The sequence below is a fragment of the Abramis brama genome (genome assembly GCF_963993115.1).
Source record: "Abramis brama genome assembly, chromosome: 2".
Taxonomy (NCBI): Eukaryota; Metazoa; Chordata; class Actinopteri; order Cypriniformes; family Leuciscidae; genus Abramis; species Abramis brama.
This window is the reverse complement of record NC_139964.1, coordinates 60321085-60334052: the sequence shown is the minus strand read 5'-3', so window position 1 is coordinate 60334052 and position 12968 is coordinate 60321085. Positions and strand designations below refer to the sequence as shown.

The 12968-nt window shown below is 38.9% G+C and overlaps 2 protein-coding genes across 2 annotated transcripts; both read left to right on the top strand.

Moving 5' to 3' along the window:
- Positions 1–2194: 2194 nt before the first annotated feature.
- rasd3 (RASD family member 3) lies at positions 2195–3609 on the top strand. The gene has a single exon (XM_084106787.1). It carries the CDS (start codon positions 2345–2347, stop codon positions 2984–2986), a length of 642 nt encoding a protein of 213 aa, XP_083962913.1. The 5' UTR covers positions 2195–2344; the 3' UTR covers positions 2987–3609.
- A 2622-nt stretch (positions 3610–6231) lies between these two features.
- Positions 6232–12811, top strand: plk1 (polo-like kinase 1). The gene is made up of 11 exons (XM_084105856.1): positions 6232–6922; positions 7436–7604; positions 7692–7836; positions 7953–8046; positions 8258–8480; positions 8634–8700; positions 9634–9734; positions 9964–10041; positions 10511–10665; positions 10762–10944; positions 12155–12811. Exons 1-11 carry the CDS (start codon positions 6560–6562, stop codon positions 12359–12361), a joined length of 1785 nt encoding a protein of 594 aa, XP_083961982.1. The 5' UTR covers positions 6232–6559; the 3' UTR covers positions 12362–12811.
- The last annotated feature ends 157 nt before the right edge of the window (positions 12812–12968 follow it).

Here is a 12968-nt window from a genome sequence, read left to right as displayed (position 1 = left end):
TGATACCATGATTTTAATATGCAATGAATGGAAACTCACCTCTGACGTAATGAGCTCATGAAACACTTGTTTGGAGTATTACTGACCTCAGGATGCTCTCTCTGCATGAGGAGGTAACCAGCAGTGTCCTTGTTACATGTAGGCTAATAACAAGTAAATTATGCATAATTACATGCAACTACGCCTAAACCAAACCTAATCCTAACCCTAAAAGTAAGTATGTTGTTAATTAATATTACGTAATTATATAATCACAATGAGACCTTAAAATAAAGTGCAACCCATTTATATATATATATATATATATATATATATATATATATATTTATATATATATATATACAGTGAGGAAAATAAGTATTTGAACACCCTGCTATTTTGCAAGTTCTCCCACTTGGAAATTATGGAGGGGTCTGAAATTGTCATCATAGGTGCATGTCCACTGTGAGAGACATAATCTAAAAAAAAAAAATCCAGAAATCACAATATATGATTTTTTAACTATTTATTTGTATGATACAGCTGCAAATAAGTATTTGAACACCTGTCTATCAGCTACAATTCTGACCCTCAAAGACCTGTTAGTCTGCCTTTAAAATGTCCACCTCCACTCCATTTATTATCCTAAATTAGATGCACCTGTTTGAGGTCGTTAGCTGCATAAAGACACCTGTCCACCCCATACAATTAGTAAGAATCCAACTACTAACATGGCCAAGACCAAAGAGCTGTCCAAAGACACTAGAGACAAAATTGTACACCTCCACAAGGCTGGAAAGGGCTACGGGGAAATTGCCAAGCAGCTTGGTGAAAAAAGGTCCACTGTTGGAGCAATCATTAGAAAATGGAAGAAGCTAAACATGACTGTCAATCTCTCTCGGACTGGGGCTCCATGCAAGATCTCACCTCGTGGGGTCTCAATGATCCTAAGAAAGGTGAGAAATCAGCTCAGAACTACACGGGAGGAGCTGGTCAATGACCTGAAAAGAGCTGGGACCACCGTTTCCAAGGTTACTGTTGGTAATACACTAAGACGTCATGGTTTGAAATCATGCATGGCACGGAAGGTTCCCCTGCTTAAACCAGCACATGTCAAGGCCCGTCTTAAGTTTGCCAATGACCATTTGGATGATCCAGAGGAGTCATGGGAGAAAGTCATGTGGTCAGATGAGACCAAAATAGAACTTTTTGGTCATAATTCCACTACACGTGTTTGGAGGAAGAAGAATGATGAGTACCATCCCAAGAACACCATCCCTACTGTGAAGCATGGGGGTGGTAGCATCATGATTTGGGGGTGTTTTTCTGCACATGGGACAGGGCGACTGCACTGTATTAAGGAGAGGATGACCGGGGCCATGTATTGCGAGATTTTGGGGAACAACCTCCTTCCCTCAGTTAGAGCATTGAAGATGGGTCGAGGCTGGGTCTTCCAACATGACAATGACCCGAAGCACACAGCCAGGATAACCAAGGAGTGGCTCTGTAAGAAGCATATCAAGGTTCTGGCGTGGCCTAGCCAGTCTCCAGACCTAAACCCAATAGAGAATCTTTGGAGGGAGCTCAAACTCCGTGTTTCTCAGCGACAGTCCAGAAACCTGACTGATCTAGAGAAGATCTCTGTGCCAAAATCCCTCCTGCAGTGTGTGCAAACCTGGTGAAAAACTACAGGAAACGTTTGACCTCTGTAATTGCAAACAAAGGCTACTGTACCAAATATTAACATTGATTTTCTCAGGTGTTCAAATACTTTTTGCAGCTGTATCATACAAATAAATAGTTAAAAAATCATACATTGTGATTTCTGGATTTTTTTTTTTTTTAGATTATGTCTCTCACAGTAGACATGCACCTACGATGACAATTTCAGACCCCTCCATGATTTCTAAGTGGGAGAACTTGCAAAATAGCAGGGTGTTCAAGTACTTATTTTCCTCACTGTATATATATTTGCACATCACAAGTGGATCACAAAAATTTTTGTAAAAAAAAAAAAATAGCCATTGGATCTTAATGCACCAACAGACAAACTTTGCACGAGATTATTAAACCCCAAAAGTTTGCGCCCCGAAATGCTCCTACTGACCGCTAGCTGAACTCCTGAACGTGAAACTCTACAACACAGAAACCCACGCACCCTTCACGTCACTCGCGTTCCCATTGGCTACAACTGGTACGTAGGACGCATTCGGGTAATATAAGGGCAGCATCCTTGTCACTTCTCTACACTCAGTCAATACCGGTTATTGAGCACGCTTAAAGTATTTAATGTGCTATTGAATCTTTGCTCATCAAAAATCTCTTCGGCAGACTAGCCTACGTTATAAAATTGACGACTGAAGGAATGTCTTTGTTGGTGCGGGAGCATCGGACTGTGCGCTTTGTGTTTCTGGGTGCCGCAGGGGTCGGAAAAACTGCCCTGATCACCCGCTTCTTGCAGGACCGCTTCGACTCCAAGTACACGCGCACGGTGGAAGAGCTTCACGCGCTCGAGTACGACACGGACGGCGCGACGGTGCGCATTGAGATCTTGGACACGAGCGGAAGTTATGCCTTCCCAGCGATGCGCGCTCTGTGCATCCGAACCGGGGACGCGTTTGCGCTTGTGTACGCCGCCGACGAGCCAGACTCCCTGGATGAGGTGCAGCGACTCCGTGAGGAGATTCTGGAGTTGAAAGGGGAGAAGTTTACAAGCATCACGGTGATAGAGAACAAAGCGGACCTGAGCAGCCAGAGTCGCCAGGCTACAGCTGAGGTGATGCGCACGGTGGAGGAGGACTGGGGCGCGGGCTTCGTGGAGACGTCCGCGCGCACCGGCGAAAATGTCACAGGTGTGTTTCGGGACTTGCTTCAACAGATGAAGTTACCGAGCCGTGTGAGCCCGGCACTGCGCAGACGGACGCAGACAATGACCAGAGAGGTTACAGATAAAGAGACGAGGAAAAAACCGACAATGAAGAAGAACAACAGCTGTATCTTGTCTTAATGGACATTTACATGACATTATTATATTTTGTTATGCATCATACTGATGCTTGAGTGATCTGGAGAAAATAGACCCCACATAAATGATGGGCAATTGAGGGACACTCCATGTTGATACTTGAAAATGATACAGAATCATTTAAGGGTTTTCTTTAACTTTTATGTCTGATCTCTCTAACATCTTTAATGAGTGAATAAATGCAAATTATCAGAATGTGTTCTACTCTGCATACTCCTTAGCTTGTTCCATAAAAGGTAATATCAAATGTGACCTAGATAAGTACAACCAGTGCACTTGTTTAGGAATGAAGGAGAGACATACTTATTCATTAATATGACAACATTAGCTTGAGTCTAGGTCAGATCAAACATAAATTGATCACTTTGCTGCTCTGATCCCAAAAGAAAGAAAATAGCACTCTGTGCATTTGACTTATAGAACATGTGAAGGGTTTTGCTACACGTGCCGAATGTCCTGACCTTTCTTCAGGAAATAAAGTCAGCTCAGACCTTTTCATCAGTGCATATCAGTGTACTCATGACTCAACACCATGTCACACCCTTTCTTTGCTATTGTGATCAGGCACGATGGAGCACATGGGCTCTGCAAATATTATTTCATCAAAACCTTAATGCTCCAAAAATAAAAACAATGCATTATAGTTATTGCCAATGAGTTCAACCATGGAATTCATGCAAGATAGTTTGTGGCTGTTTTGTGGCGTATCAACTTAAAGGGTTAGTTCACCCAAAAATTAAAAATTCTGTGTCAATAATTACTCACCCTCATGTAGTTCCTCCACAAATGAAGATATGTTTGATAAAACCTTGGAGCTTTCTGTTCCTCCATTGACAACTACCACTTTGATGCTTCAAAAAGTTCATAAAGAGATCGTAAAACTAATCCATTGAACGGTTTAGTCAAAATTTTCTGAAGAGACACAATCGCTTTATTTAATAATAATAATAATAATACATTTTATTTATAATGCACTTTAGTACCTAAAGGGCTACAAACAGTTAAAACAAATGAAATACAACATTTAATAATACAATTCAAAAACAAGAAGTCAAAAAATGCTTAACATTGCAATAACTAATTAATAAAATACTAATCATCTCAATGTGTGTTGGCAATTTTAAAAATATACGTTTTTAACAACTTCTCGAAACTGTCTAATTTGGGAGCATTTCTGACAGTAAGAGGAAGTGCATTCCAAACAACGGAGAAAGCTCTCTCACCCATGGATTTTAATCTACAGGCCGACTGCTGAAGAGTTAAAGAATCAGCAGACCGAAGAGAACGAGAATGCACATAAAGCTTATCTAAGTCACAGATATAAGAAGGGGCCATACTGGTAAACCTACAAACAGAGCATTACAATAATCAATCCTGGAAGTAACAAATGCGTGAATAAGCCTTTCAGCATCTGGCAATGTGAGGAAAGGCCTAATTCTAGCAGAGTTTTTAAGGTGATGGAATGAAGATTTTGTAATACTCTTAATGTGTGAGTCTAACGTCAGATGAGCATCAAAAATGACACCAAGGTTACACACAAGAGTAGGTGGAGCTATGACACTATTGTCCATAATCAAATTAAAATTGCTATACCTTTATGGATAGCAGCTGGCGTACCAACGAGAAGAACCTCTGTCTTTGAACAGTTTAATAAAAAAAAATATATATATATATATGGTGCATCCACGTTTATATCCTGTACACACTCAGAAAGAATTGAGGTGACATTAATATCAGACTTAGAGCTGATATCAGATTTATTGTTTCCCGAGACAACAAACTGCAACGATCTGTAAAGTAGGATATTAACCATTTAAGCACAGTCCAAGAAATACCAAGCATACTCTCAAGTCTATTAAGCAAAATTATATGTTAGTCAACGATTCACAGCCATAATCACAACAGAATCGTATAGTACAATTGAAAAACAAATGCAAAAAAAAAAAAACCTTGGTCTGCCAAATTCATATCTGTAAAGACAGTTTGTCAAAATTAAGAATAATTTTAACGTTGGTACATGTACCAGCAGTTGCTAACCACAGATAAATGACTATGTGTAGGTGGCAGTATTTCTGAACTGTCTAATTTAGCCTATTAATAATTTATTCAGCTTTCAAGGAGGCTTACATGTTTTATGCAAAAATTGAGTACTTCCTTTCTCACTGCAACCATGCAACCCACCTCTTTATATATGCTAAAATTATCAAACTGCCATGACAACCTATTAGAGAGACACTTATGCTGATTTAAAAGTAGGTGTATGCATGCATTTGTGAATGAACTAGTCGTGAGTGCCATAATGGGAAAGCTTTCATGAAAAAAAGTAAACAACCTTATTAGGAAACACTTCACATTATTCACAAAGAAAAGCACCTGCATAGCTAATCTAAGTCATGTCTTCTTTTTATGGGTTGACTAGCTGTATGAAAAAAATGCATATAATTATTTTTTTTCACATGCATTCATGAATGCTATGGACAAAGATATGAATTTTAAGTCTGTGAGAAAAAATTGAAGATCATGATAATGAATGAGACTAAAACAAATGCTAAAATGGTCCAATAATGTAAGATATTGTAATACATATTGTTTGTTACTGCTCACTGACCTTGCAACATTGTTTTGGTTTTGTCACAAGGGCACCTTTTCTGTTTATCTCTCTTTCTCTATTTTAGAACCTACACCCACACTTGTACAAACATAAAAATGTGTGCAATGATAGGTGAAAATGTGCCCTTATTTGACCATTCTCACACACAAACATGCACAAAGGTAAACAAAGCCTTAAAAACACGTGGGATAACTGGCTAGAAGAAAAACTGGAGCAAGATACTGAATTTACTTTTCGAGATTAGATACACATGAATCAACGTGAATAAACAAAAACCGCAAAGTGCACGTGGCACGATTAAACAAATGGAATAATGTACAAAACCAAAGGATTAGCATCTTTAAAATGAGCAAATAATATACAGTAATATATCAGGTAAACCTGTCCGCAGTTAAATTATTTACATTTAAATTGAAGACTTAAGGGTGAGTAAATAATGACAGAATTTTCATTTTTGGGTGAACTATCCCTTTAAAACCCAGAGAACACAAATAAAGTTTTTCAGAGCGTGCACGCGGAGTCACATGATGCTTCGCTGTGTTTGGTCAGAATTTAAATCCCAGCAGCCAATCAGAGGCGGAGATAACGAATCGAGCACAATTCAAAAAGTAGCAGGGACTCACTGCATTCCCATCCGAGCAGCGGGCCGACGCACTTCTTTAATGCCCGTTTCATTTTAGACTTTTCAGCGAAATCCCACAGATGAGTTCTTTAGGGCAGTGAATATAGGGGTTTTAAAATCAAATACAGTGTTTACTGAGGGATTTCTAATTGTTCAAGTTATTATTTGAATGTAGTTTTCGGTGCTTCGCAACGGATGTGGGTGATTGGCGAATTGCATGCTGTTTCGGGATAAAGGAGCAATAATCTTCGCCTCGGTTATTTATTTTTCAAGACCTTAGTGTATCTTATTTTACTTAAACCTTCTTGTAAAGTGTGCAACGATGAGTGCTGGGATTGCAAAGACGGCGAAGCCATCGACTCACGTCGATCCCAAATCTGCTCCTCTGAAAGAGATTCCTGATGTTCTAGTGGATCCCAGAACCATGAAGAGATACATGCGAGGTCGCTTTTTGGGAAAGGGCGGATTTGCGAAATGCTACGAAATCACAGAAATGGACACAAAGGAGGTTTTCGCAGGGAAAGTGGTGCCGAAGTCGATGCTGCTGAAGCCGCACCAGAAAGAGAAAATGAGCTCAGAAATCTCCATTCACAAAAGTCTCGATAATCCGCACGTAGTGGGATTTCACGGGTTTTTTGAGGACGATGACTTCGTGTACGTGGTGTTGGAAATCTGTCGGAGAAGGGTAAGAACAGGGAAACCAATTTGAAAACAGACCGTCAACGGTCAGTATTCCTGTCACTGGCTGATAGTATGTTGCAACGTTTGCGGTTTAATGCATTAAACGAATTAAATCCTATTGAGATGAACAGGTATTATGTTTATAAATATGTGTGTTCATCTTAATGTACGGTTATGGTATATAAACTAAAACAAGTTGTACTCGCGTATGCCGCTAGTGGATTTTAAACTGGAGGATGTGACGTCAGTTGACTTTGTGTTTCTCGGAGATGTTGTTTATAACGAACTCCGTCAGATTTTTTTTTTTTTTTTTTTAAATAAATATTGTACATGTGTAGAATTTAAAGTTCAAATAGTCCTCCAAACCTACCAGATAAATAAATTATGAAACATAAAAAAAATTCTAATTTGATATAACATTGTCTAGATTTGTGTTTGAATGTGTTGTAAATAGTTTGTTTGAACTTTCCGCCTGCTCTAATTTTTGGGGATTCATTTTTCTTTTTCTTTCCCCTAGTCTCTTCTTGAATTGCACAAGCGGAGGAAGGCAGTGACAGAGCCTGAGGCCAGATACTTCATGCGCCAGACTATTCAGGGTTGCCAGTACTTGCACAACAACCGGGTTATCCACCGTGATCTCAAACTAGGGAATCTGTTTCTCAATGATGACATGGATGTGAAGATCGGTAAGCAAGCAATGATTGTTCTTTGCCACTTTTTTCCTCCTGACCTTTTTTTTTTAATCAAGATTAATTGTAATTCTCACTCTTTAGGTGACTTTGGTTTGGCCACTAAGATCGAGTTTGATGGCGAGAGAAAGAAGACCCTGTGTGGCACTCCAAACTACATCGCCCCAGAGGTGCTCTGCAAGAAAGGCCACAGCTTTGAAGTGGACGTATGGTCATTGGGATGCATTCTGTAAGTCCCACTTTGATTTGACTATGAAAGCATTTTCATAGCACTTATTGCCTTATCCTTGCACAGATTCATTTTTATAATTATTCATGTATTGATAACTGAGTTATGTCCATCAGATACACATTGCTGGTTGGAAAGCCACCATTTGAGACATCCTGTCTGAAGGAGACCTACATCAGAATCAAGAAGAATGAGTACACTGTTCCTAGAGTAAGTATCTTTGCATCAGGAGTTTGCCTTTTTATATCACATCTCAAAATCCAATCAACAATGCATAGAACCCAACCTAGATTTTTTTTCCGCACCTGTAATCCATTGATACTGTCGTGGAATTTTGAAACCAACTTAAGTAAAAAGTGAATCTGGTCTGTGAGAAACAGATTGGTAGCTTATTGCATTATGCCTTTTTTGTCTTGTTTAGCACATTAATCCAGTTGCCGCTGCTCTGATTCGTCGGATGCTGCACGCCGACCCTACACTCAGACCTTCTGTGACCGAGCTGCTGGCCGATGAGTTTTTCACCTCCGGTTACGCGCCTGTGCGACTGCCCACTTCCTGTCTCACTGTTCCTCCCAGGTTCTCCATCGCCCCCTCCAGTCTGGATCCTGCCCTCCTTCGTAAACCCCTATCATCGCTTAATAAAGGTATGTGTATAGGCAAATCCATGCTTGGAATGCAAATTGTATTTTGGCACACCTGCTTTTTGTGTTGGATTTCAGGGATTTTCCCCTTTGTTGATTGTCCTAAGTAAAATGGATGCCTGTAAGTTACCTGTAACTGTTCTTCTCTGTGTACAGGAACAGACAGTCCTATTGAGAAAATGGGGAAAATGGAGCAAGCACAAAGGGAAGATCTTCAGCAAAGGTCAGTTTTATTTGTGTAGATATTGGAGAACTATTGACAATTTAAAGGGTTAGTTCACCCAAAAATGAAAATTGTCAAATTACTCACCGTCATGCATTTCCAAACCTGTAAGACTTTCGTTCATCTTCGGAACACAAATGAAGATCTTTTTGATGAAATCTGAGAGCTTTCTGTCCCTCCATTGATGGCCTACTTCAAAAAGTTCATAAAAACATCATAAAACTAATCCATATAAATTGAGCGGTTTAGTCCAAACTTTCTGAAGACACTATCGCTTTATATGATGAACGGAATAAATTTAGGCTTATATTTACATATAAACATTGTACTGCAAACATAAACCGCTCAACTGAACCTTCTTGATGCGTGAGAACAAATCTCTTGAGGAAGCTCAAACATGCTGCGTAACAAGAATGAACCTCATTGGTTCTCGTACGTCATGTGAGCATGCTTGAGCTTCCGTTTACCTCAACTGATGTGTGAGTTGATGAATGTTTATGTGAATAAAAGCCTAAATTAAATCTGTTCGTCAAATAAAGTGATAGTCTATTCAGAAAATAAAACCGCTCAATTAATATAGATTAGTTTTACGATCTCTTTATGAACTTTTTAAAGCGTCAAAGTGGTAGTTGCATAGCTGTCAATGGAGGGATAGAAAGCTCTCAGATTTCATCAAAGATTTGTGTTCAGAAGGTGAACAAAAGTCTTACAGGTGTTGAATGACATTTGGGTGAGTAATGACAGAATTTTCATTTTTGGGTGAACTATCCCTTTAAATCTAGTTTTGAACACCCATTTGGCCAACACTATCAAAACCATGATTATTAATAGAGTTGTGAACTTTGGCTTGTGTTCTAGTCTGTTATAAATTCAATGTTTGGGCTTAAATTTGTATTCAATGGGCTTACATCACAAAATGTATATTTTACGAAGGGATGGAGCTGAACAACCTGACTCCAACCTAAGTGACATGCTGCAGCAGCTGGCCAGTGTCAACACTGCCCGGCCTTCTGAGAGAGACTATATTAGACAAGGTAACAACATGAATTCTCTGCATCTTGCAAGTGAAGTGTTGTTGCTATATTTTAATGGAAAGAGTAGGCACTTGTATGATCGCAGAAATCAAAGTATACTTCATGCATTTGTACATAAAGCCAAACAAAATGTATTCAGTTGGTGTTTTGTAAGTTTAAAAATTATACATTCTCAAACTATTGACAAGCACAATGCAATGATTTTTTTTTTCTTTCTCTCCCTTTACAGAGGAAGCCGAGGACCCTGCTTGTAATCCTGTCTTCTGGATCAGTAAATGGGTCGACTACTCTGACAAATATGGTCTTGGTAAGACACCATGCTGACATATGAAGTCAGAAGCCAAATTAAATTTTTGTTCGTGATTCACTGAAATGTTAGCAAATGAGAATTTATGGCAGAAACTTAAAAAAAAAAAAAAAAAGGTCATTTTGGGTTTTGTATGAAATGAATGTTTCATTAGCGCTGCTTAGATGATTCGTAACATGACATTTATTGCATTTCTTCTGTGCGCTCTGAGGTGCAAGTTATTTATTATATAAAATGCTGGCAAATGACCATGGTATAAGCGGGATAATACACAGCTATCTGTGCATTAAACGATTTGAATGCACTCCGGAGGCAACCACCCTAGCCGTGGATTATCCCTTGCATGTTTGTGATATCAAACTTGTGAAAAATTGGAATATTTATCGCAACTTTAGATGAAAACATGGATACTGATTAACATGCTCTCCAAAAATATTGCCCTTATGCTACTGTATTTTCCCCTTTATAGGTTACCAGCTGTGTGACAATAGCGTAGGCGTTCTGTTCAATGATTCCACCCGTTTGATCATGTACGCTGATGGTGACAGTCTGCAGTATATCGACCGCAACACTGCAGAATCCTACCTCAGCGTTCGCTCCTATCCCTCGGCACTCTCCAAAAAGGTCTGTCTGCACTGGAAATTATGTAGTGCAATGAATGAGTTTCATAATGGTTTTTGGTTATCCATGATTGCTGACCCCATCCCCTTCCTCTTATAGATTACACTCCTCAAGTACTTCAGAAATTACATGAGCGAGCACTTGCTGAAGGCCGGGGCGAACATAACACCCCGCGATGGGGATGAACTGACCCGGTTGCCTTACCTTCGTCACTGGTTCCGCACTAAAAGTGCTATCGTGCTGCACCTGAGCAACGGAACTGTGCAAATCAACTTCTTCCAGGTGAGAAAATACCTTGTTAGCGCCATATGAAATCCATTTGTTTTGGACTTTGATTTAAGCCGGGACACACTTAACGACTAAGGCTGATTATGAATGTAATTTGATACTTAGGACTGATCATGCCCAAATGCACCAAGTCAGAGTCAGCTGCATTCAGTCAGTGTTTAAAATCTGCTCTAGTCGTTGGAAACTAAGTGTGTTCAGTCTTAGAATGTTTCAGCTAGTCGTTAAGTGCGTCACTGGCATTAATGGTTAAATTAAATGTTATAATCAAAAAGAATGTCTAATTAAAATCATTAAAGTTATACAATTTAACAACAAAGTTCAGTTTTAATGTCCCCAAATTCTGTGCTTTCAGTTTACATTTTTCTAGTTTCCAATTTAATGATTTGTCAAATAATTGAAAAGCATGTCTAATCAGTTGATTTCATATAACTTTAGCAATTAAATTAAAACAAAACAAAAGCTTTTTTTTTTGGATTTAATTTAATACAAATTTGTCAAAAATGGTGGTACCGGTAATCAAAAAGGCATTAAACAACATGCAGACACTAGTCCATATCTCAGTTTGATTAGTGTAATTTCGGCAATTTTCAACCTGCTTTGTATCGCTACAATGTCGGTAGTATGTAAATGAACAATGTTTTCTCATTCTCAGTGTTACCTAGACACAGAAATTCACGTTTGTCAGCAAAAGTCTGCCAGACGAAGCAAAATGCACAATTCGGCAGACTTTTGAGAGCTCAAGGGCTTTTGTGAAAGCTACAGATTTTTTTGTATCCCGCCAGTCAGATCAACAGAGGGTTATTAACAGAACGGTTATTGTAAGGATCAGTTTATCACTGAAAATTGTATCATACTACATCCACTCTATAAACAGCATTATGGTGAAAATGGAACATTATAGCAACAAGTTTCGATCACATGTGGCCTAACGAAAACAGCTTGTGGTCAAAAGTTGCAATTAATTAAACTTGTTTTGGGAGCAGAAATAGTGGTGTGCTGGTTCTTTTGCATTTCAGCAAAGTTCTCTTTTGATTGAGTACCTGTTTAAGGAATGTTTAGATAAGCCCATACAATGAATTTACAGTCCATCCAAAATGTGAATTCTGAGATATGACTTGATTCTGGGTACTTGTGACATATCAAACAAAATACAGGAGGAGCCAAATTGACACTGAACTCGCCGTTTTCTTTTTGTTCCCTCCAGGACCACACTAAGCTTATTTTGTGTCCCCTAATGGGAGCAGTGACGTACATCAACGAGAAGCGAGAGTTCTGCACCTATAAGATGAGCTTAATCGAGGAGTTCGGCTGCTGTAAAGAGTTGGCCAGCCGTATGCGATACGCTCGCAACATGGTGGAGAAGCTCATGGCCTGCAAAAGCACCGCGGCAGCCGCCACTTCAGCCCGCTAACCCACTGACGTCACAAATTGTATAGCTATGAGGTCCCCGTCGATTCTGGTCTCCTTCAAATGAGTCTGAGGGCTCTTAAATATTCCAGCAGGAAAACTTGTACAGTTTTCAGGATTCTACACTATGAATTCCTCTGGATCTATCGTTTACTCTCGAACTATCACTTGTTTTTCTGGGTTGGGGAGTTTGTTGACCATGCTAGCTGTCTGTATCATGTGAATGCTCTTTTGTACATGTTTTAATGTTTTAGAACTTTGTCTGTTTACCTTTTGACTGTTCCTTGTATAAAAGCTTTTGAACATTAATCTTTTAAATTGTAAGAGAATATTTGAAATAAGTTGGTATTCCAAAATAAAGATCTTTTTAGAGAAACTGATTGTTAGATATTGTTAATGATATATACAAGTTTATAATTACGAGTTTAATTAAAATATAAGTGTGCTTTGGAAAGTAGTGTTTTGTGTTTGAATCAACATGAATTTATCAACTTTTAATATTTCACTCATTACTTTAGATAAACAAACCCACTCACCATATTTGCATAACATGATAGATATGGGGTCCACTTTACACTACTGTGTTAAAGATGAGCTTTTTTTTTTTGAAC

Excerpts from the sequence above, each read along its gene's own strand:
- rasd3 (XM_084106787.1), top strand. The coding sequence starts at position 2,345 with ATGTCTTTGTTGGTGCGGGAGCATCGGACTGTGCGCTTTGTGTTTCTG.
- plk1 (XM_084105856.1), top strand. The coding sequence starts at position 6,560 with ATGAGTGCTGGGATTGCAAAGACGGCGAAGCCATCGACTCACGTCGAT. Across the intron at positions 9,735-9,963 it reads GAGAGACTATATTAGACAAG|AGGAAGCCGAGGACCCTGCT; the intron begins GTAACAACATGA and ends CTCCCTTTACAG. Across the intron at positions 10,042-10,510 it reads CTCTGACAAATATGGTCTTG|GTTACCAGCTGTGTGACAAT; the intron begins GTAAGACACCAT and ends TCCCCTTTATAG.